Source organism: Pelophylax lessonae (genome assembly GCF_965119305.1).
Source record: "Pelophylax lessonae genome assembly, chromosome: 11".
Lineage (NCBI taxonomy): Eukaryota > Metazoa > Chordata > Amphibia > Anura > Ranidae > Pelophylax > Pelophylax lessonae.
The window spans coordinates 122777958-122801982 of record NC_138778.1 but is presented as its reverse complement, the minus strand read 5'-3'; the positions used below and the strand labels follow the sequence as shown (position 1 = coordinate 122801982).

Below are 24025 nucleotides of genomic sequence, written 5' to 3'. Positions count from 1 at the left end.
CTACCATTTCCACAATGGAAGAAGGTATTTCCTTGCTGAAGGGCTGGGGTATTCTCCCAACCACAGAATTCCCACTGACACCCTCACCGACTCATATCCCTCTTCAAGACGAATGGCAAGTTGTTTCTAGTAAAAGGTCCTCCAACAAACAGAAAAAAATGGAGGAAGCTTACCCACTCAAAGCCACTAATATGGTCCCAGGCCACAGGATTGGACACTATCCAAATGGCCCCTGTTCTTTCCACCTCATTAACTGTTCTAGTTAACCCTGGACCCCATCATAGGTCCTCCTTTTATATACACCCCAAGTTCACTTGCCCATTGTCAACTTCATACATGTTTTTCATGACTCAGGTGATTTCCTCTCCTCAGGATGCAGATGCAACCCTTCTTCAGGATGTAATATCACTGTGCTCATACTCCAAAGCAGCCCAAAACATGAATCACCATGCCTTTTAAGTGTGTTTCCATAAACGTGAATGGCCTCAATCACCCGGCTAAGAGGTATGTACTATGGAAGGAAGCTAAATTAACCCAAGCGGACATACTGACCGTACAAGAGACACACTTCCAGACAGACAATCATCCGAAATGTACCCACAAAGAATTCCCACACATTTTTCATGCCACATCTTCGGAAAAGAAAAGAGGTATTATGATTGCTATCAAGAATACTATTTCCCTGCAAATCAAAGACACAATATTGGATGAAGATGGTCGTTATATCATCCTTACGGGGGACTTTAATGGCTTAGCCATCACATTGGTTTGTCTATATGCCCCAAACACCCATCAGCTATGTTTTCTTAAAAGACTGCTTAAAAAGATAACTAAGGTAAAATATGGAAGTATCTTACTTTGTGGTGACTTTAATATGGTAGTTGATGCGATGTTGGACTCCTCTGCACCACCTAGTGGGAGGAAGGTGATGATGCATCATATATTGAATGAAGAACAGCAGTTTGATGCCTGGAGATGCCAACATGCGTCCGAAAGGGATTATACATTCTTTTCCTCCAGGCATCACTCCTACTCTAGAATCGATTTGTTTCTAGTAGACCTCCATCTCTTGGGCAGGACCTCCTCTACGGTCATCAGAGATATTACCTGGTCAGATCACGCTGCGATCGAGTTGACCGTGGAGGAGGGGATCCCAAGGGGTGGCAGCTATGTTTGGTGATGCAATATTAAATCTTTGCAATATGGTGAGGGTGACAAGTATTTATCTAAGCATCTCAGGGAATACTTTTCGATAAATTCCGAATCTGTAACTGATCCATGGACAATATGGGGAGCCCATAAGGCATACGTGAGAGGGATTCGTATCCAACACAACGCAAAATTAAAAAAATTGTATAACAACAAAATTACATCCCTGCTCTCCCAGATTCATACATTTGAACATAAAAACAAACTAGCCCCTGACCCAAAAGTTTCTAATATACTCCAGAACATTAGAAATGATTTGAGAACACATGGAACAACAAGACAAACAATTCAGAAAACTTAAATTAACATACTACGCCCAAGCAAACAGAGCTGGAAAATTCCTAGCTAATAAAATTTAATCACGGCAAGCCAAATCCAGAATATCCCATATGTCTCCCTCTAATTCTACAACCAAATTAACTAATCCCCAAGATATATCGGACGAATTCGCAAATTATTATGAATCCCTTTACAATTTAGAAAAAAGACCCCTCAGTCCACAAGCCATCATTGCAAGAAATTTCTACCTTTTTAGACAAACTCAATCTACCGCACCTTACAAATGAACAACTTATTGCTCTTAATGCCCCACTCCAAATTAACAAAATCCAAAATATCTTTTTTTTCTCTTCCTAATGGTAAATCGCCTGGGCCTGAAGGCTTCCCAAACAAATACTATAAGCTCTACCATCATCTATTAGTACCCCATCTAGCCAAAGTCTTTAACAAAGCCTTAGAAACATCGAATCTACCAGAAGAGATGCTTGGAGCGTACGTGGTCACCCTGCCGAAACCTGGCAAAGATCCATCATCCCCTGCTAGCTATCGACCGATCTCTTTGCTAAATACTGATTTGAAGATCTATGCCAAACTGATAGCTAAGAGACTACAAAATGTACTACCTTCTCTGATCAAAAGAGATCAAATGGGGTTCATGCCGGGACGTCAAACATCAGACGCCACAAGACGGCTAATAAATATCATACTTGTTGCCCAGAAAAGTCGAGCGCTTTCTCTCCTCCTTACCCTGGATGCAGAGAAGGCGTTCGACAGGGTAAATTGGGAATATATGAAAGCTGTTTTACTGAAATTTGGCCTACAGGGCACAATACTCTCGGCCATCCTAGCATTATATTCCAATCCTTTAGCTAAAGTCTATACAGAAGGTACACTCTCCAAATCATTCAAAATTTCAAATGGTACCCACCAAGGCTGTCCCCTTTCCCCCACTATATTTAATCTCTCAATTGAACCCCTAGCGGAGGCACTCCGCTCATCAAATTAAGTACATGGCTTCAAAGTTGGAGACACCGAACACAAAATAAACCTTTTCGCGGATGACATCATATTGATGCTCATGAACCCCCTGTCATCTTTACCTGCTGCACACAACATACTACAAGAGTTTAGTAAATTGTCATATTACAAGATAAATAATTCAAAATCAATGATCCTAGATCTAGGTGTACTTCCTGATACCAGCCACACTCTACAAAACTTATGCCCCTTCCCATGGACAAAAGATAAAGTCCCCTACCTTGGAATATTCCTTACACCCAATACATTGACATTACTTCCCGCTAACCTTTCCCCTCTAAAACAAAAATTAACCACAGACTTGTCTCGCATTTCCAAATTGGATATTTCATGGGGTGCCAGAATAGCAGCCATAAAAATGACCGTCCTTCCACAGATTCTTTATCTTTTACGCGCACTATCATTGCCCTTCAACAAATCACATTTGAAAATGCTTGAAAACATTCTTAAAAAGTTTCTATGGACCAACAAGAAAGCACGTATAGCTTATGATGTCTTAACCAGACAAAAATATTTAGGTGGAGCTGGCCTCCCAGACCTATCCTCATATTCATGGGCCACACGTCTTGACCAGATTAAAAACTGGTTCCCCAAGAAGGAAATACCCATGTGGTCCCAATTGGAATCCGACTTGGTTCCTACGAAAAATCTGCAACTAATGCTTATAGGTGACAGATGGCTGCCCTGGAACCTACCCAAACTTCCACCGACCATTAAAGCATCACTAGCTGCCTGGAGAATACTTTCTAACAAACATCCCCTGACCAATATGCTTTCGGAATACACAACGCCAATATCTCTTCTTGAATCAAAAATGTATAGACTTAACACACGGCCCCTTATAAAATTCAAACTTAGAAACATATCACAATTATACAACAAAGGTATACTCAAAAAAATTGAGGAGCTATCCCGAGAATTTAATATCCCACCAGATCTTAATTTTACCCTATCCAAAATTCTGCTATTACTAGCCAAACATCCCCTTGTTGAACTCCCCATTAACTCTAAATCCTGGAAATTATATACATTTGATCCCCCAAAAGGGAAAGGCATTTCTTTCTTCTACAACACCCTAAATAGTGATATATCCACATGTAAAACCATACATATGACTAAATGGGAAGAAGCTATAAAAGAATCTTTTACTGCACAACAGTGGCAAGATGCCCTTAAGTCCATTTACAAACACTACCACTGTACAAACCACTGGGAAATGACCATAAAAATGACTAATAGATGGTATTGTGGAGAAGTGTAAGGTTTTGCACTTGGGGACTAAAAACATAAAAGCACAATACACGTTAGGGGGGGGAACCCTTGGGGGAATCAAAAATGGAGAAAGATCTGGGAGTCTTGGTAGGTGATAGACTAGGCAATAGCATGCAATGTCAAGCGGCAGCTGCCAAAGCCAGCAGAATATTAGCATGCATAAAGAAAGGGATGTATTCCAGAGATCAGACTATAATCCTTCCACTTTATAAAACTCTGGTCCGACCACATCTGGAGTATTCTGTCCAGTTCTGGTCGCCAGTCCTCAGGAGGGATGTGTTGGAGCTGGAAAGAGTCCAGAGAAGGGCAACTAAACTTATTAGGGGATTGGAGGACCTTAATAATGAAGAGCGTCTGCAATCACTTGATGATAGCAATTTATAAATACCTCAATGGTGATCTCGGCATAGAAAAACAGCTATTCAGTCGAAGGGATTGCATGAGGACGAGGGCATGCAATGCGATTAGAGGAGAAGCGTTTTAACCTCAGGCAACGTGGGGGGTTCTTTACTGTTAGGACTACAAGATTGTGGAATTCTCTACCACAAGAGGTGGTTTCTGCGGGAAGTATGGTGGCTTTCAAAAGACTCTTAGACGTACATCTCAAATATCAGAGCATTCAGGGGTATGTGAGATGATTACGGCCACACACCTACACAGGTTGAACTGGATGGACTATTGTCTTTATTCAACCTCACCTACTATGTAACTATGTATTTCACACCTTATAGACTTTCGAAAATGTCAGCTAAAGTCTCATCCCTATGCTGGAGAGAATGTGGCCTAGTGGGCACGCTACGTCACGTTCTTTGGGAATGCCCATCATTAACCAGCTTCTGGAGAACGGTATTCCAAAATATAGCGGCCTACACAGGTATCCTATCTCCCCCCAAGATAGAACTTGCTTTATTTAACATAGCATTGACAACTATCCCCCCTCATACAGAGAAGTAGTAACTCATATACTCCTAGCATCGAGGACATTAATACTACGAAAAGGGAGATCCCCAACTACCCCTAACTTTTTAGAAATAATATTGCTGGTAAATAGTAACTTCCAATCGGAAAAATCCTTAGCTATCAACACACTGAGTTATAACAAGTTCCAAAAATAGTGGTCTATTTGGCCACATGCTTCATATCTTAAAAACTGACTGCATTATTGTTGCTGCTGTTATTGTTATGGTACTAACCTGTGGCACCAAGGTCATTGATCCTCTGGGTATTGGTGCCATGGAGTTATACCATGACTCATCTTACCTTTATCTGCAGTATTGTAATCCTTTGGATAATAATCTACACTGTATGAGACAGTTATACTGATTATTTAACATGTAATTTGCATTTACATTGTATTTCAGTGATCCTGGAAATCAAGATGTTATTGTTACTTCTTGACAATGGTTTCCCTAATCCCCTTGTTGTTATCCCTTTTATATGAAAAAAACAAATAAAAAATTATTGTTGAAAAAGCATGAGGTTTTGTGATCCCGAGCTTCCCCAAGGCCGCCATACTACCCTAGTACATGCAAATTCCCTAAAATTAAGTTCCTCATCCTGGACAGAATCCACCCCAACCCAAGGGGTGGAGACTGGAATAAACTTCTTTTGGAAATGGAGCTGAGGTGGATACATTTGTTTAGGGCCACAGAGCCACCAAGCCTTAATGAAATTATCTCTTTTAGACCATTTCTGGAAGGTTTCACCTCTGGGGGGGGATGGAGAAATAAATCAGATTTTCTCTTTTTCAAGTTTTTTGCCCCCTAGCTACATACCAACATATTCTGACATAGCATTTCTTCCTTAATGTGTTGCCGCACAACTTCCAGGTTGTTGGAGTCTGACTGGTACGTATATGGCCAAAATTTAATTCTAATTCATGATTGATATAATTTTTTGACATACATACTTATTAGTTTGATTATTGTTATGGGCAAGTCTCTTTGACTGTTGTCTTTCATTGTTTGCTCTTTAGGGGTTTTTTTCGGCCCCTTTTCTTGCTGCTTCTGCAAAAAAAATGTTTTTTATGTCCCCCTGACTTAGGTGTTGCCTTCCGGTTTTGCGCTGTTTCTTTTTGGGGACAGCCTGGCACGGACATGGATGCCACCTTGCGGACGCCCAATTGACGCTGACATGACGCTGCTTTTCATCCCGATCTCCTTGAGATCTTGTGCGCATGCTCAGGCTACCTCCGCCTGCGTCCCCACGCTGACGGAGATACTCCGTGCCGGTGGAACACGGAGGCTGGCCGCGGCTTCAACGCATCATGTGCATGGGCCCAAGGCGGCGCTCAGCCCCGGTGAACTAGGGAGTCAATTTGCTAAGAGTCAGCTGATTGAGATTAATCATTGCTATTCACAGACAGCGGAGCCAATTTACTCCAATGAGGGGTAGTATATAAATCCAGCTGGTGGAGGATGTTTGCGCAGGAAGCTGGACACGCTATTGTAAGCAAAATTAGCCTGTGGGGACAAAGAGAATTCTTGCGCGAGTGCTGCAAAGGATTTGAGGTCGCTACCGCAATATAGGTCCGTAATGGAAGTGATGCCCGCCGATGTCAATTTAGATACGTTGACGCAGGGGAGAAGGACATTGAGTACAGTCAACCGGATTGGTAACTTAATAGGCGTCCTGGGACCAGGGAGATATTGACGCAATACCCTCCATGATATCAGGGAAGTTTGAGTAGGTAGCGGGAATGTGTGTAGAGGGAGTCGTTTCCAACTATCTGCCAACAATAGGGTGCTAAGGCAATCTACCTTATTGAGCGCTGTTTCAATAGGAACCCACGGAAGGGATGACCCGGTTGAGAACCAGTGTTTTAGTGGCGCGAGGTGGGCTGCGTGGTAATAGTCTAACAGGTCAGGCATGCCCAGGCCGCCGACTGATTTGTGTCGAATGGTGTGAGCATATGAGCATCTCGCTCTCTTTTTTTGCCATATGAATGATCGTAGGATTGATACAAGAGGTTTAATGATGTGCATGGAGATAGGTACCGGAAGGGTGCGGAACAGATATAGAATTTTGGGTAGACACATCATTTTAAAAGCAGCGATTCTGCCGGTCCATGATAGCTCTACATTTTTTAGTTTGGCAACGTCTGCTGTGATAGTGGAGATCAGCGGGGCTACATTTGAGGTGACCAAGTTGGCGAACGGGAATGTGAGGTTTATGCCAAGGTAGCACAAGGGTGAGGTTGACCAAGCGTATGGAAGGGTAGAGTTTAGATGAGAACGTGTAGCGGCATGTATACCCATACCCATGATAACCGATTTACTGAAATTAACTTTGTAGTAGGACAGTTTGCTAAAGTTGTGTAATATGTCGTGCGCTGCAGGAAGGGAGACAACAGTTTTAGTGAGACTGAGAATCACGTCATCAGCAAATAGTGTGACGACGTGATTCGAGCGGTTAATTTTAAATCCTGAAATTAAGGGGTTCTGTCTGAAGGAAGCTGCTAATGGTTCTATGAGGAGATTGAAGATAAGGGGTGATAGGGGGCATCCTTGCCTAGTGCCATTGGTTATCAAAAAAGGCTTGGAAAGGACCCCTGCCGAAAGTACTTTGGCAGACGGGGAAGTGTAAAGGGTGAGCATTGCCGATAAGATGGGGCCCGTGAAGCCAAATTTTTGTAAGACCATCTTCATGTATCCCCAGTGGACACGGTCGAACGCCTTCTCTGCATCTATAGAAAGGAGCAGAGAAGGCGTCTTGGTCCGCTCCGCGTGATGAATTAAGTTAATTACCCTTCTGGTGGCATCCGAGGCTTGTCTACCCTTCACAAATCCCATTTGGTCGGTACATATCAGGGTGGGAAGTATCAATGCAATTCTATTGGCTATGAGCTTGGCGAAAATTTTAACATCATTATTCAGTAAGGATATGGGCCTGAAGTTAGCAGGGGTATTAGGCGGTTTACCGGGTTTGGGAAGGGTCGTGATGTTGGCTTGAAGCATTTCGGGAGGAAGAACACCAGTCTCGACAGCTCCAGCGAATACGGGAAGTATGTGTGGGATCAGAATGTCCTGTAGGGAGCGATAATATTCATTCGTTAGGCCATCTGGGCCCGGGGACTTGTTCAGGGGAAGAGTTTTGAGGATCATGGTCAGCTCTTGGGGCGAAAAGGGTCGGTTCAGTTGAGAAAGGGCTTCCGCAGATAAGGAGGGAAGTGCGAGGTGGTCCAAAAAGGATTTAATATCAGTTTCAGTGGGTTGGGGGGTGTCTACATCTGATTCGAGGTTGTATAGTGAGCTATAATAATCCGCGAAAGCGTCCGCGATCTTGTGTGGGAGTTTCAAGATTTCACCCGTGTGAGGGTGAATTATAGAGTCGATCTTCGTTTTGATACGTCTAGCTTTCAATCTAGAGGCCAGGAATTTACCCGCTTTGTTGTGGGAGGAGTAGTAACGTAAGCGTAGACGGGCTAAAAATTTGTCATGTCGTACGATGAGCAACCGTCGGAGGTCTGAACGAAGGGATGAGAGTTTGGAAGCATGGGCCGGTGAGGGATTGGTTTTATTAATATTATCTAATGAGTGAATTTCGTCAGTCAGGGTTTTAAGTTTAGCAGTATACTTTTTTTTCAACCGAGATCCCAATTGGATAAGGATCCCCCGAACATATGCCTTGTGGGTGTTCCAAATGGTGGTGGGAGTGACATCAGGGGTATCATTAGTGAGGAAGAAGTCGCGTAATTTGGACTGTAATTGTTGGAGAGCGTCAGGGTCTGAGAGGATGGAGTTATTACAACACCATATAAATGTGGAAGGGTCATTGGAAATCGTCATGTGAATGGCCGCATGGTCGGACCAGGTGATGGGGGATATGTGGGTGTCCATAACCAGAGGTAACGTGGCAGAATCTACCAGGAATAGATCAATTCTCGTGTAGGTGTTGTGGCAAGGAGAGAAATAAGTATAATCCCTTTCTTCAGCGTGTTGGTATCGCCACACATCGTGGAGCCTCTCAGCATGTACCAGGGCAGTCAAGGTGGGCAATTTCGACGATCCTCTGGAAGAGGAGTCCAGGATGTGGTCCGATACCAAATTAAAGTCACCGCATATGATCAGCTTACCCGAGGCCAACCTGGCAGCTTTGGAAAACAATTTTCGCAAAAACCTAAGTTGGTGAGTATTAGGTGCATAAACATTCACAATAGTATAATCACAGTTGTCAAGGGTACAATTGATAATAATATAACGCCCCTCTGTGTCCTGCACCACCCGAGAGTAGGTGAAGGACACCGAGGCGCGAAATGCCAATAATACACCTCTCTTTTTCTCGTTAGAGGATGCCAAAAAAACATTAGGGAAGTCAGGGTGGGAGCATTTAGGGGTAGAACCAAGTTTAAAGTGAGTCTCTTGAACCACTATGACGTCAGCTTTAGACGAAAGTGCCTCTTGCCACATGGAGTGACGCTTTGCTGGGTGGTTGAGACCCTTAGTGTTCAAAGAAAGGAAATGCAGAGGCGTCATGGTAGCATTAAGGGAGGATCAAACGTGCCAACAACCGTGAAACCTAGTAGTCCCTCCGGGCCCGCAAGGGCCACCAAAAAGAAGAAAAATATGGCATGGAGGCAAGGCTCCAAAATGGGCTGGGTAGGGAGCAATGTGGGGATGAGACAGTACCTGAGCATAAAGCGGTCATAGCAGCTTGGTCGAGGATGTCCAAAGGAACAGGAGCAGAAAGTGGTGAAGATCATAGCCAACATCGTCATCGGGTTGCAAAAGGAGACCGGGAGAACGAACAACTGGTGGTGGCAGAGTAGAATCCAGGGTCCGGAGCTATAGAAGAAAACGTGGGACAAAGACGAGAGGGACATACTGGACACAAAACAAAAGACAAGACATACAAACATAAAAGGAAGGTGTAAGAAAACACTTGGCCTGTTACGGCCAGGTGTGCAATTTGGATTGCAAAAACAGCAGGGATCGTGGACATGGTGGTGGGTGTCCATCATGTGCTTCAGGACCAGGTGCACCTAATGAATGCATATGCAACGGTTATTTATTGCGTTGGGACGATCTGGACGGTCGTGTTACAATGGACCAGTCTGGTTGAACACGTGGGAGATGAGGGGTGACAGATGCAGGTGGGTTGTCAGGGGGGTCAGGCACAATTCCCCATTGTCGAAGTAAGCAAATTCCTTGGTCAATGGTGGTGACGTATGATGTCGACCCTTGATGGGTTATGCAGAGTTTGGCTGGGTACTTCCATTTGTAGATGATCTTGTGGTTGCGGAGGGCCTTGGTGACGGTGTTCAGGTTGCGCCGTTGCTGGAGGGTATACTGGGAGTAATCCGGGAGTATTTGGAGGGATGCCGCTAGATCTGGCAAGCGATCCTTGCGTCGGAATGTTTCCAATATTTTTTCCTTAGCTTGGAAAAAATGAACCCTGAGTAGTACATTGCGGGGAACTTCTTGTGGCAGGAAGGAAGGTTTTGGAATGCGATGGATCTGATCGATCATTAGATCGGCATTGGTAAGCTCAGGAACGGTTTTGTGGAACAACTCCCGTACATAAGTTGGTAGCTGGTTGGGGAGAATGGATTCCGGGACACCGCGAATTTTAAGATTGTTTCGCCGTGAGCGATCTTCCAAGTCCGCCAATTTAGCTTGTATACGGTGTATGTCGGTTTGCTGTGCCAAGTGGGAGTCAACCAGAGTGTTATAAGATGTGGTAACTTCCCCCAGTTTATCCTCAACTGTGTGAACCCTGTCACCTAGCCCGTGCAGTTCTCTCTGACAGTATGCAATGGACGCATTAACATTAGATTGCATGGAGTTGTGCAGCATAGATAGCATGTCCTTCAATGTAGTGTCAGACACTGGCTGACCTGTAGTGACCAGGGCTTCAAAGGGGTTTGGCAGCGGTGTGTATGGGGCAGCACCTGGGGTCTGTGCCTGTGCAGCGCTCACCTCCATGTCCGGGTGTTCTAGAGCTGGCAAGGTCTCTTCCCATCTGGGCCTGGACTTTGCCGGGCTTTGTGTGGATGGCGTGGATTGGGAAGAATCCGAGGATCAGGAGGAGCGCATCGGGTCCTGTGTCCGATCGGGTCTGTGAGCCGCGGGAAAGGATGCGTCATCTGTGTGCGCCGCCGCTAGAGGGGGGACGCATTTTGGAAGAGGAGGGGCTCCGGCGCCATGTTGTTGAAGACAGGCGGCCACCGGTTTAAAGAATTCGGAGAGTTTCCGCACCGCCGGAGTCTCCAACTTCTTTCTGGACATGCCAGCAGGTGCAGGGGATGTTCAGACGTCTGTGGATGTCGGTGAGGACCGGAGATCGTCACCGTGGCAGGCTGTAGATGGATCGTAGATCTGGTGCACACAGGAGGTCTGAAGCTATGCGGCCATCTTCTTCAGCGGTCGCCACGCCCCTTTTTTTTTTTTTGCCGTTTTTTATTTTTTCCTTTTTATGTATTGCAACCTTAGACCACATTGTTGATATATGGGTGGAAATAGGTATTTGTACCCCTCCATATATATATATATATATATATATATTTTTTTTTTTTTTTTAACCAGGGAGTCCATTTGCTAAGAGTCAGCTGATTGAGATTAACCATTGCTATTCACTGACAGCAGAGCCAATTTACTCCAATGAGAGGTAGTATATAAACCCAGCTTCATATTCCAATGAGAGGTAGTATATAAACCCAGATTCATATGGCAGTCATTTGTATCTCTGCCTGCCAGGAGCCTGGATATTCCCTTTGTTTGTGTGTGTCTATACAAGGTAAGCCTTTTACCAAGACTCCCACAACCATGCTGTGTTTTTTTGCCGTTTTTCCTTTTTTTCCTTTCTATGTATTGCAACCTTAGACCACATTGTTGATATATGGGTGGAAATAGGTTTTTGTACCCCTCCATACATTTTTTTTTTTTTTTTTTTGATACCTGATTTTTATTTTTTTATTTTTTCAGTTTCTATTAATAAGTAGATATCTCTCTACTTTCTGTATAGAATTTATCATACCCCTTTTATCTCTGCTCAGCAGGATCTTTAGCCCTGTTGGACTCCAGCTGCCCCCACCAGCTCATGCTGGAAACACACTCCTGTGATAGCCATTTTGGGACCACCACCTACCATCTATCCTTTGTTGCTCTGGCCACGGTTTACCAGTCAGGCTCTCCAAAACCTGGTTGATTTTAATTCTCGCAAGCGGTATAACTCCACAAAAAATCAAATGATGTAAGTGTTTGACAATTGATAATAAGCATTATTTATATGCATATTCAGATGTTTATTTACAATGTGATTTAAAATTAAATAGACTATGTTTGTGATTGTATTTAATTATCAACAGAAAACCACAAGGTTACCCATGAAGAAGAAGTTGTTAGTCACTTCGAATTGCGTTGGGTACTTACCTCCTGTCCACTGTGGTTATCTCTTGCATTTTGTGATGTATATTGTACACTGCTTGCTTATTTTTAACATTGTTATATGTATATTTATTGAATACAGTTCCATTTATATTATTATGATTTGTTTCTACGTTTGAAGTGCCTATAAAGTCCCACCACTAGGGGAACCCCCTTTGTTTTGTTCTATAGCAACAGTTTACACACGCTAATGCACATACCTTTTCTACTCATTTTGCAGACTTTTGGTGGTTACTGCTGGTGAGTACTGCTGGTTCAATTACTGCTGGTGGGTAATGCTCGCAGTTACTACTGGTGGGTAATGCTTGCAGTTACTGCTGGTGGGTACTGCTGGCAGTTACTGCTGGTCATGACATTGGGTACTGCTGGAGGAAGCAGCGGCTGTAGTAGAGAGCAGAGCCGCTGCTTCCTGTATGGCTCCTGTCACAGGCGGAGTCCATTTCATAGCACTCCGCTTGTGGCAGAGCAGGAACTATACAGGAAGCAGCGGCTCTGTCATTGTCATCCTGTGCCCTGCTCATCCCAGAGGTAGCATACCATAAAATGATGATGAGGAGGATGAAGGTGGTGCTGGCCCAGTGCACAAGACATGCATGTGATGAAAGGGGTGCCCTAATCACCCCCCCCATAGAAGCCCCTATTCCTTGCACAGTATTAGATAGGACACATGTGTGTACAGTAATATCTCCCCAGACCTCCATTTAGCACACAATGGGATCAATGGAGAATTGTGCATCCACCCCCCATGCAGCCGCTCCCCTGGTCCCCCAATGGTGTCATCCTAGACGGGCGGTGTAATGTCCCCGGTGACAGAAGCTCACAACTGATCCCCGTACCTTCTCATCCGGAGCCTCCACTTCCTGCTGCCTGGGAGCCGGTGAGAAGAGCGGCAGCCTGGAAGGATAAGCTCCAAGTCACTGACACACTGGGAAGAGGAGGAGTGCGGAGGGAAGAAGCCGCCCACAGTCACTCCCCGCATTCAAATCAACGGCAGCAGAGCCTCTGCTTCCTGTATTGGCTCCTGTCACAGGCGGAGTGCATTTCAGATCACTCCGACTGTGACAGAGCCGGACCTTTACAGGAAGCAGCGGCTCTGTCACTGACATCCTAAGTCTCCCACGGCAGCCGGGAGATCCCACGGCACTTAGGGGTGTCCGTGAGCCGCCGGCCAAAGGCGGAAGACTCCCGCAAGTTGCGGGAGACTTGGGATGTCTGAAATTAGCTAGTGCTCCGCGGGCTGGATTAAAAGGTCCACCGGGCCGTATACAGCCCGCGGGCCGTAGTTTGCCCATTCCTGTGTTAAACACTCTACACTTGAGGCGAGTCTCACACCAGTTATAATATGCAGTTGACCATTTAAAGAGGTTGTAAACTCACAATTTTCACTTCAGCTCATTGTAATCTGCATAAACACAGCAATCGATAGGTGCATGTAAAAGATTTCTTACTTGTTATTCTTCCTGTAATCCTTCCTGTAATATTTCATGACGTCATCGGCGCATGCCCAGTGTGTTATCCAATAAACGGCACGATCTGCGTGCCGTTTCATTAAGAAAATGATCTCTGAGTTCTTCCTGTATCTCTGAAAACGGCACAGCTAAAGTCTCGCGATTCTCCCTTTCATGACTTTCTCCCCAGCTTCCTTATCTCTCTCACAGGGGGAGTGACCATGAGAAGTTACACAGGGGGAGGGGTAGTAAGTGAAAACAGCAGCATTCCTAGACAGTGAGAGCCAGTCTTTTATACAAAGAGTCTGCATTACAATTAGTATTCAAAGTCAAGCAACGTTATTAAATTAAAGATTTATACTATTTACTTTTACTACATTTAATTTTAGATTATATTATCAATAATAATGTTAATTGATTAAATAATTGAGAGAGAGAGATTTTTTTATATTGTATGAAGATATGCTATCTATGTAGATGGTTCCTTATCTCACAGTGACAAGGGATGTTGTGACTGGGAGTGGTAACACAGGTTGTGACTGTGAGAGGTCACACAGGGGGAGTGAAAATCTGCAGCATCAGAGGTACACTGAAAACAACTGCATCTAATGTAGGTCAAGAAACTTTATTTTATAAAAGTTTTATAACATATATATACAGAGAGAGATAGAGATAGCGAGAGATGGTACAGGAGAATGCAGGGCTGCGGGCATGGTACAGGAGAATGCAGGGCTGCGAGCATGGTACAGGAGAATGCAGGGCTGCGAGCATGGTACATGAGAATGCAGGGCTGTGGGCATTATACAGGAGAATGCAGGGCTGCGGGCATAGTAAAGGAGAATGCAGGGCTATGGGCATTATACAGGAGAATGCAGGGCTGCGGGCATGCTACAGGAGAATGCAGTGCTGCTGGCATAGTAAAGGAGAATGCAGGGCTGTGGGCATAGTACAGGAGAATGCAGGGCTGTGGGCATTATACAGGAGAATGCAGGACTGCGGGCATAGTAAAGGAGAATGCAGGGCTGTGGGCATTATACAGGAGAATGCAGGGCTGTGGGCATTATACAAAGAATGCAGGACTGCAGGCATAGTAAAAGAATGCAGGGCTGTGGGCATTATACAGGAGAATGCAGGACTGTGGCCATAGCACAGGAGAATGCAGGGCTGCGGGCATGCTACAGGATAATGCAGTGCTGCTGGCATAGTAAAGGAGAATGCAGGGCTGTGGGCATAGTACAGGAGAATGCAGTGCTTTGGGCATGGTACAGGAGAATGCAGGGCTGTGGGCATTATACAGGAGAATGCAGGGCTGTGGCCATAGTACAGGAGAATGCAGTGCTGCTGGCATAGTAAAGGAGAATGCAGGGCTGTGGGCATTATACAGGAGAATGCAGGACTGTGGGCATAGTAAAAGAGAATATAGGGTTGTGGGCATGCTACATTAGAATGCAGTGCTGCTGGCATAGTAAAGGAGAATGCAGGGCTGTGGGCATTATACAGGAGAATGCAGGGCTGTGGGCATGGTACAGGAGAATGCAGGGCTGCGGGCATAGTAAAGGAGAATGCAGGGCTGTGGGCATTATACAGGAGAATGCAGGGCTGTGGCCATAGTACAGGAGAATGCACTGCTGCTGGCATAGTAAAGGAGAATGCAGGGCTGTGGGCATTATACAGGAGAGTGCAGGACTGCAGGCATAGTAATAGAGAATGTAGGCCTGTGGGCATTATACCGGAGAATGCAGGGCTGTGGCCATAGTACAGGAGAATACAGGGCTGCAGGCATGCTACAGGAGAATGCAGGGCTGTGGGCATAGTCCAGGGGAATGCAGGGCTTTGGGCATGGTACAGGAGAATGCAGGGCTGCGGGCATAGTAAAGGAGAATGCAGGGCTGTGGGCATTATACAGGAGAATGCAGGGCTGTGGCCATAGTACAGGAGAATGCAGTGCTGCTGGCATAGTAAAGGAGAATGCAGGGCTGTGGGCATTATACAGGAAAATGCAGGACTGCGGGCATAGTAAAAGAGAATGCAGGGCTGTGGGCATTATACCGGAGAATGCAGGGCTGTGGCCATAGTACAGGAGAATGCAGGGCTGCGGGCATGCTACAGGAGAATGCAGGGCTGCTGGCATAGTAAAGGAGAATGCAGGGCTGTGGGCATTATACAGGAGAATGCAGGGCTGCGGGCATGCTACAGGAGAATGCAGTGCTGCTGGCATAGTAAAGGAGAATGCGGGGCTGTGGGCATGGTACAGGAGAATGCAGCGCTGTGGGCATGGTACATTAGTGACATTATAAATTAGGGATAAGAGAAGAGAAGAGTGGGATACTCCAAAGTAACTTGGCACATGTGTTTGAGGACTCCAATTTTAAAGTGGAGTTCCGGCCTCAGAATCGACTTTGGGACATCTGCTTGCGGAGTCTCACCTGAAAAAGAAATGGATAATTACTGTTTTTTTGTTGTTAACTTACCTTGTTATTTTGGAAAATATACTCACCATTCTTCCTCCCTCTGCGGCCGCAGGCCCGTGCCGTCACTTCATCCTTGCAATGATTCCTGGGGGCTGAACGTCATCCCTCCCAGGAATCAATGCGCCTGCACTGGCCCCGCTTGTCACTTCCTGTGCAGGGGCGTCATTCCCTGCTAAACAGCTTCTGGGCATGCACATATGCTGTGCAGGGAGGACGCGTCTGCCCCTGAAGTAACGGCGGGGCAGGTTCAGTGCGTTGTGTGCCCGAAGAGGACACACAAGAGGACGCGCTGGCTTCAGCTGCCAACACCTGAGATGGCAGCACTGGAGAAGAAATTTTCAAGGTAAATATTTATTCTAAAAGTTAATTGTGACCTAGGACAGTTCAGAGGCTATCCATTGTGTAATGTACTAGCCCTGAATGCCCGGAACTCTGCTTTAAGGAACAGCGAGGCTGTTGAATCACCATGCCACTATAGGTGAGTTTAGATTTAGTCTCTTAACTCTGCATAAGATGACTTATGGAACTAGCAATTATCTTCAGGACACTCTCACTAGCATCCTCTTTACTTTCAATGCTGACACCCATCCACTGACTATGCTACACGTGGGGTGGCCCCCCTCAGGTTAGGTCCCTTCACAGGAGTCCTTTTACTCACGACGATACCATTTTACAGGGTCTCCAGTGTCTCTTCAGTCAGCTCTCATGGACCTTTGGCTTCAGCTCCTCTCATCCATTCCTCTGGCCCTCAGGACAACCTTCTGCGACCACGTGCCACCACTACAGAGGAGGAGGCAGCTGCTAGCCTCCCTCCGGGACTCCATTCTTCAGCCAAAGACCCCACAGCACATGTGCTCCTTGCCTTTATACAGTATCCCAGTATGCACTTAGGCGACCTGCCCCCGCCAATCACCAGGACTGTATCAAAGCCAATGCATCCATTTGTCAGTTTTCCTCACACTGTCCAACATTTCTCGCTATTGGAACAGTGTGAAACTCTCTATAGACACAAAAAATCGCACATTAAGCACAATGAGCATACCTTACTAACAGATCCTGCTCTCTGGTATGCACAGTACAATATAGATTTGCCTGCAACCCCTCTGGTAAGCAGACAAGGCTCCAAACTATACTTTCTCACTAGCACCTACCTTGGAGGTTGATACATGTATATATTTGATATTCCACATTTTTTATATTTATTTCAATATATATAAAGACAATTATAAGTATTGAGATATATACAGTATGTGTCTATATATCCACACACCCAAACACCTCTCCATTATTTTCCATGTGTTGTGGTGATCCACTTGTGAAAGTGGCTTCCATAAGAATGCAACCTATGCCATAAGGCTCCATAGCTCAGTGGTTAGAGCACTGGTCTTGTATTCAAATCTCATTGGGCCTTTTTTTTAATTTTATCTCAATTGCATCGTACCTATTTGACATAATTAATATCACTACATAACCACAATCCATTGCTCAATTTTATATAAAATGATACTAATTATTTGTTTATTTTTTTCAGAAACATGCCGAAGTGTATATTTAAATACTGCCCTCATAAAACTGTCCAAAACAAAAATATCCAAATATTAAGCTTCATCCTTTTCCAAAAGATTTGGAAAATATCAAAGCATAGCTTTCTTTTGGAAATTTGTCTGATGATGTCTTAAATGAATCAGCAGAGACTATTCTCTCTGATAAAAAGGGGGATCGTTTTAGTATGTGCTCAGCGCATTTTTCTGAAGACAGTTTTCATATGAAAAAGAGTACATTGGTATTAAAAGGAAATTCATTGCCGACAGTCTTCCCCCAGGATAGATCAATGTTATTACCGAAAAATAAATTGCCACCAGCACAGCACACTGATGATTTAGCTGTTGTGGCTTCCGAAAACATAGCAATGGCTCAGAGCCCATCTGCAGACCGAATTGAACAATCTGCGTGCTGTTGTTCATGTCACAAATCCATTGATAGCATAACTATAACAATAGATATTGCAACACAAACTTCGGAAGAAGACTTCATGTATTCACAATCTGAAAAATCTTATGGTTTTTGTGCAAGTTACCAAGATATTTCCAATGATCATGATTACTCACTTTATTCCCCCCAATTCGATTCCATAATGCTTTATTCAACACCGGCCAAAATAATTCAAGATCATGACCAACAGGAACTCATCATTACACCTGTAAAGACAGCTATTCATGAAATCACGCCGGACATCTCTACCACTGAAGACTTGTGTGGATTAATGGCATTAGACTCTCCAAGAGAACCAATGTTTGAACATCAATTTCCTCCTTTGAACTCAGTTAGTAACATGGATTTTGAAGACAATTCTATTTCTGCTGCCATTTGCGATCAGCAAATTAAAAATTCTGACACAGATTTGGATATGGATTTGAATCAAACTGAGGACACATCTGTAGATGCAAATACCACCAAGGATGCAAACTATACTGCAGACAGTTCGGCACTATATGAAAGTGATATATCTCATAATGACCTTTCAGGAAGACAGAATTCATTATTTATCACCGAAGAATTACAAAGGAGCAGTGTGAATGACAGAAAATTTACTGTTTTCGATTCACAATTGGATAAACGTTTTCAAAATATAATTTGTCCAAAGCAAATTTGTTATGAAATAATTAAAGAATTTAACAAGGTGATGGTTGGAAGCCTTCTTAACATATATGGCACATGTGCAGACAACAATCACTCTCTAATTTGGCAAAGTCAACCGAAAATAGCAAATTTTGCTGCTGGTAATGTTTTAATTTCTTCTTCGATAGTCTGCAGTGGTTCTTCTTTTTCAAAAGTTAAAGAGATGTTCGATATGTTAAATATACCTCTTTTTTCTAAATCAACATTCCATAAGTACCTCAACAAATTTATTTTCCCTGGCATTGATTCTGTTTGGCAAATGGAAAAAGAAAAATTAAGAGTTAATTTGCAATCAGAACCTGTGTATTTAGTCAGTGATGGACAATGCAACAGCCCAGGTTTCTGTGCTAAATATTCAATCTATACAATGATGGATTTAACATCAGAATTAATTATTGATTTTGAGGTAGTACAAGTGTCACAGACCACATCCTCAGTAGCAATGGAGAAATTAGCGTTTAAAAATTGCCTTAATCGCATTTTAGACGATAAATATGATGTGAAAGTTTTGGGGACAGATCGTCATCCTGGCATCAGGAAAATTATACGTGAAACGTATACTATGATCAATCATCAATTTGATCTCTGGCATTATTCAAAATCTTTAAAAAAAAAAATTGTTAGAAGCCGCTCGGAAAGCGAATTGTCAAGATTTGCAGCTGTGGATATCTTCGGTATTTAACCATTTTTACTGGTGTAGTCGGACATGTAGAGGAGAAGCTGATGTTTTTTGGAAACTATGGAAATCTCTCCTTTATCATGTCCAAAATATTCACAACTGGGAAGAGAGTGGAGAACATAGCGCTTGTCTTCATAAACCTCTAACAGGATTGGATGCCCTTGTTCGATGGCTGATCAAACCAAGTGCGCCATACAAGGCCATGGAGGACATAGTATGCTCCAAACAAATACAGAATGATGTGCCTCATCTCGTGTTTTATTGTCGTACCGGTGCAATTGAGAACTTTCACAGTAATGTGCTTAAGTACCGTAGTAAGCAAATTCATTATCGCATGAACTCTATGGAGGCCAGAACTAAAATCGCAATTTTGACACACAACTGCAAGGCCGAAAACAAGCAGTTGTGCATCACAAATCATCAAGAAGCGGTGATGTTGGCAATCCAAGAAGCAGACTAGAACACCTTAGATCTCGTAAAAGATGGATCGTTCGTCCAATATATGATCCTGTCTCCCAAAACCATGTTTTTGAAATTATTGACACAATTGTGAGAGTAGCTGGTGGACTCTTGCCTTCAAACGGGGTTTCCAAAGAAGAATACATCCCAAAAAATATTGCTCCCTCGGAAAAACCAAACAAAGAGGAAGCAGTGTCTCTGCATTGATCCCGTTTTAATCTAAACAGAGAGGATAAGGCTGTCGAATAATCATTGTTCATTCGTTAATTTTAAAAAGTAATCTAACAAAGTTTTTTTAATATTATAATTACATATAAATTTATTTAAAAAATAAAAATTTTTTTACATTTTTTATAGAGTTCATTTCATTTTAAGTTATGTTATCAGAAAATAATTTGGCTTGTTAAAAAATGTTTAAGGTAAGTGTACATTATATTATAATGCTTTTAACTTTACTTTATTGTTTTAAAAACTATAGGAATTAATTTTTTTGCTTTATTTACTTTGAAGTTTTATGAATGTTTATATAGAACATCTCTTAAGAGAAAGTTTTTGAATATGTTAAACACAAAAGAAGTTAACTACAGTTATTATAAGGTGAGTTTTACTTCATTACTGAATTAACTAATTAATTACTTTAATAATTTCGATTATTTTACTAGTACCAAGAAAACATTTTAGATGTTTACTGCCATTATTATTTTTTTTTTTTTTAAATCGAACAATTTTAGCATCAATAGCATAGTATGTAAACATTAAAAATGTATGCATTATAAAAACTGTAATATCCAAATAATATTATATATATTTTTTAAATATCGTTTTTTTTTTTATATTTATTTTTTGGTATATATAATTTTTTTTTTTTTGGCTGGCAGGGTCAGTTTTATATATACTTGAGTCTAATAATAAAAAATAGCTTTATCCTTAAATAGTATATCAAATAATTAGTTATTTGTACATCATCCTCAGTTTCTAAGCATTTTTTATAACATTGATTCAATAATGCTATGTTTTTTATTTTTTTAAGAAAGTTTATAATAAACTCAAACGACAATAACATTTTCACATAAATAAATTAGAGTTCAAATAAATATTATCATATAATGTGTACATTGTTAAACATATCCTCATAGTCATTGGGGTTGTATTTATAACTGTATAGATAAGTGTAGATGCAGGCATGCATATCCAGACTGAATAATAAGCAAGTATGAATATGCATTCACCTTATTTTTATTTAAATAATTTTAATATCATACACAATTTATTATGACAACAAAATTTTTTTTTTTGAAAAATCAATATGTATGTAGTGTTTTTTTTCTTACATGCATTCAAATGTGTAGTTTATGATCATATGCTGAGTGAGATTTCAAAACAATGATTTGACAGTGAAGTATTTGTTAAATATTTTTATTTTTTAAATGCAGAACTACCATTCTAAAGCCATGTCACCAGCATTGTAATCATTGGAATACTTGAAACCCACATATTGTCCTTCTGGATCCGGAAATGTGTTTATAATACTGTTTACTGCGCATGAAGGTATTGGTTTTCTATTCCCTTAACTAAATACCCATGGATCCAGGCAGTAAAAGTTCTGTAAGCAGCTTTCCTCAAGTTTCTGTATAAAGACATAACAATATGTTATTTATTAAAACCTATTAAAAAAAAAAAAAAAAAAAAAAAATATATATATATATATATATATATATATATATATATATATATATATTTACTGTATATAAAAATACAATATATATATAAATACAGTATCTCACAAAAGCGATTATACCCCTAACATTTTAGTTAAATTTTTACTATATGTGCAGCAGTGCAGGCAGCACTCATGCGTTTTTTTCCAAAAGACAACCTCTGGATATGATGCTGAGCACGTGCACTCAACGTCTTTGGTCGACCATGGTGAGGCCTGCTCTGAGTGGAACCTGTCCTGTTAAACCGCTGTATGGTCTTGGCCACCGTGCTGCAGCTCTGTTTCAGGGTCTTCGTAATCTTCTAATAGCCTAGGCCAGTGATGGTGAACCTTGGCACACCAGATATTTTGGAACTACATTTACCATGATGCTCATACACTCTGCAGTGTAGTGGAGAATCAAGGGAAATGTAGTTACAAAACATCTGGAGTGCCAAAGTTCACCATCACTGTGCTAGGCCATCTTTATGTAGAACAAATTTTTTTTATAGATGATGAGAGAGATCTTTGACATGAGGTGCCATGTTGAACTTCCAGTGACCAGTATTAGAGAGTGAGTGAGAGTATTAGAAGTGATCCCTGCTCAGAGTGGATCTTCTGAAGAACATGCTGGTACATCTCAGGAAGCGATCCCTGCTCAGAGTGGATCTTCTGAAGAACATGCTGGTACATCTCAGGAAGCGATCCCTGCTCAGAGTGGATCTTCTGAAGAACATGCTGGTACATCTCAGGAAGTGATCCCTGCTCAGAGTGGATCTTCTGAAGAACATGCTGGTACATCTCAGGAAGCGATCCCTGCTCAGAGTGGATCTTCTGAAGAACATGCTGGTACATCTCAGGAAGCGATCCCTGCTCAGAGTGGATCTTCTGAAGAACATGCTGGTACATAGTTACATAGTTAGTGAGGTTGAAAAAAGACATCAGTCCATCCAGTTCAACCTATGATGTGTGTGTGTTTGCTTTTAACCGTACATTGTATACCCCTGTATGTTGTGGTCTCCAAGGTGCCCATCTAATAGTTTTTTGAAACTATCAATGCTCCCAGCTGATACGACTGCTTGTGGAAGAGAATTCCACATCCTTACCGCTCTTATAGTGAAGAACCCCTTACGCATTTTAAAGTTAAACCGCCTTTCCTCTAGTTTTAGTGAATGGCCACGTGTCTTATTGTATCTCCTCTCTCTGAATAGTTTGTTCCTTATGCTAGGGTCGCCAGTACAGTATTTGTACATTGATATCATATCCCCCCTCAATCGTCTCTTCTCCAGAGAGAATAAGTTCAGAGCTTGTAGTCTTTCCTCATAGCTGATGTCCTCCATTCCCCTAATTATTTTTGTTGCCCTTCTCTGGACTCTTTCCAATTCCAGCACATCCTTCCTGAGGACCGGTGCCCAGAACTGGACAGCATACTCCAAATGTGGCCGGACCAGAGTCTTGTAGAGCGGGAGAATAATCTCTTTATTTCTGGAGTGAATCCCCTTTTTTTATACATCCCAGTATTCTGTTGGCTTTGCTTACAGCGGCTTGGCATTGCATGCCACTGCCAAGCCTGTTGTCTACCAGTACCCCCAAGTCCTTTTCCATCCTAGACTCACCCAGAGGTTCCCCCCCTAGTGAGTAGCTTGCTTTCTGGTTTCTGGCCCCCAAGTGCATTACTTTACATTTTTCAACATTAAACCTCATCTGCCATGTAGTTGCCCACCCCGTTATTTTGTTCAGGTCCGCCTGTAAGGTTTCCACATCCTGCATAGAAGATATTGGCATGCTTAGTTTAGTATCATCCACAAATACTGAGATTGTACTAGATATCCCCTCCTCTAGATCATTTATGAATAAATTAAACAGGATTGGTCCCAGGACAGAACCCTGGGGGACCCCACTTTCCCCACCCACCCAATCCAAGTACTCCCCATTAATCACCACCCTCTGGACTCTCCCCTGGAGCCAGTTCTCTATCCAGGTACTCACCCTATGGTCCATACCTACCTTCCTTAGTTTGTACAGTAAGCGTTTGTGGGGAACGGTGTCAAAGGCCTTTGCAAAGTCCAGATACACCACATCCACAGGCTTTCCTTTATCTAGGTGGCAGCTCACTTCATCGTAGAAGGTTAATAGATTGGTTTGGCAAGAACGATTTTTCATGAATCCATGCTGATTACTACTAATAATACAGTTTTCATTACTAAAGTCTTGTATGTGGTCCCTTAACATGCCCTCCAAAATCTTGCAGACTACAGATGTTAGGCTGACCGGCCTATAGTTACCCGGGATACATCTCAGCCCCTTTTTAAATATTGGTACCACTTGGCTTTTTTCCAATCAGCTGGCACCATACCCGTCTGTAAACTATCCTTAAAGATCAAGAAAAATGGTCTGGCAATCACCTGGCT

The 24025-nt window shown here is 42.7% G+C and overlaps 2 protein-coding genes across 2 annotated transcripts in view; both read left to right on the top strand.

Annotated features, from left to right (window-relative positions):
• LOC309567170 (uncharacterized protein) overlaps window positions 1–24025 on the top strand; it is a 563610-nt gene that overhangs the window by 423349 nt on the left and 116236 nt on the right. The gene's annotated exons all lie outside the window — the stretch shown is intronic.
• On the top strand, window positions 18011–20256 carry LOC309567411 (uncharacterized protein; the record flags this gene model as incomplete). Its single annotated transcript, XM_082272811.1, is given in 2 exon segments — window positions 18011–19387; window positions 19389–20256. Coding segments are annotated over 2 exon segments (1908 nt in total). The 3' UTR covers window positions 19920–20256.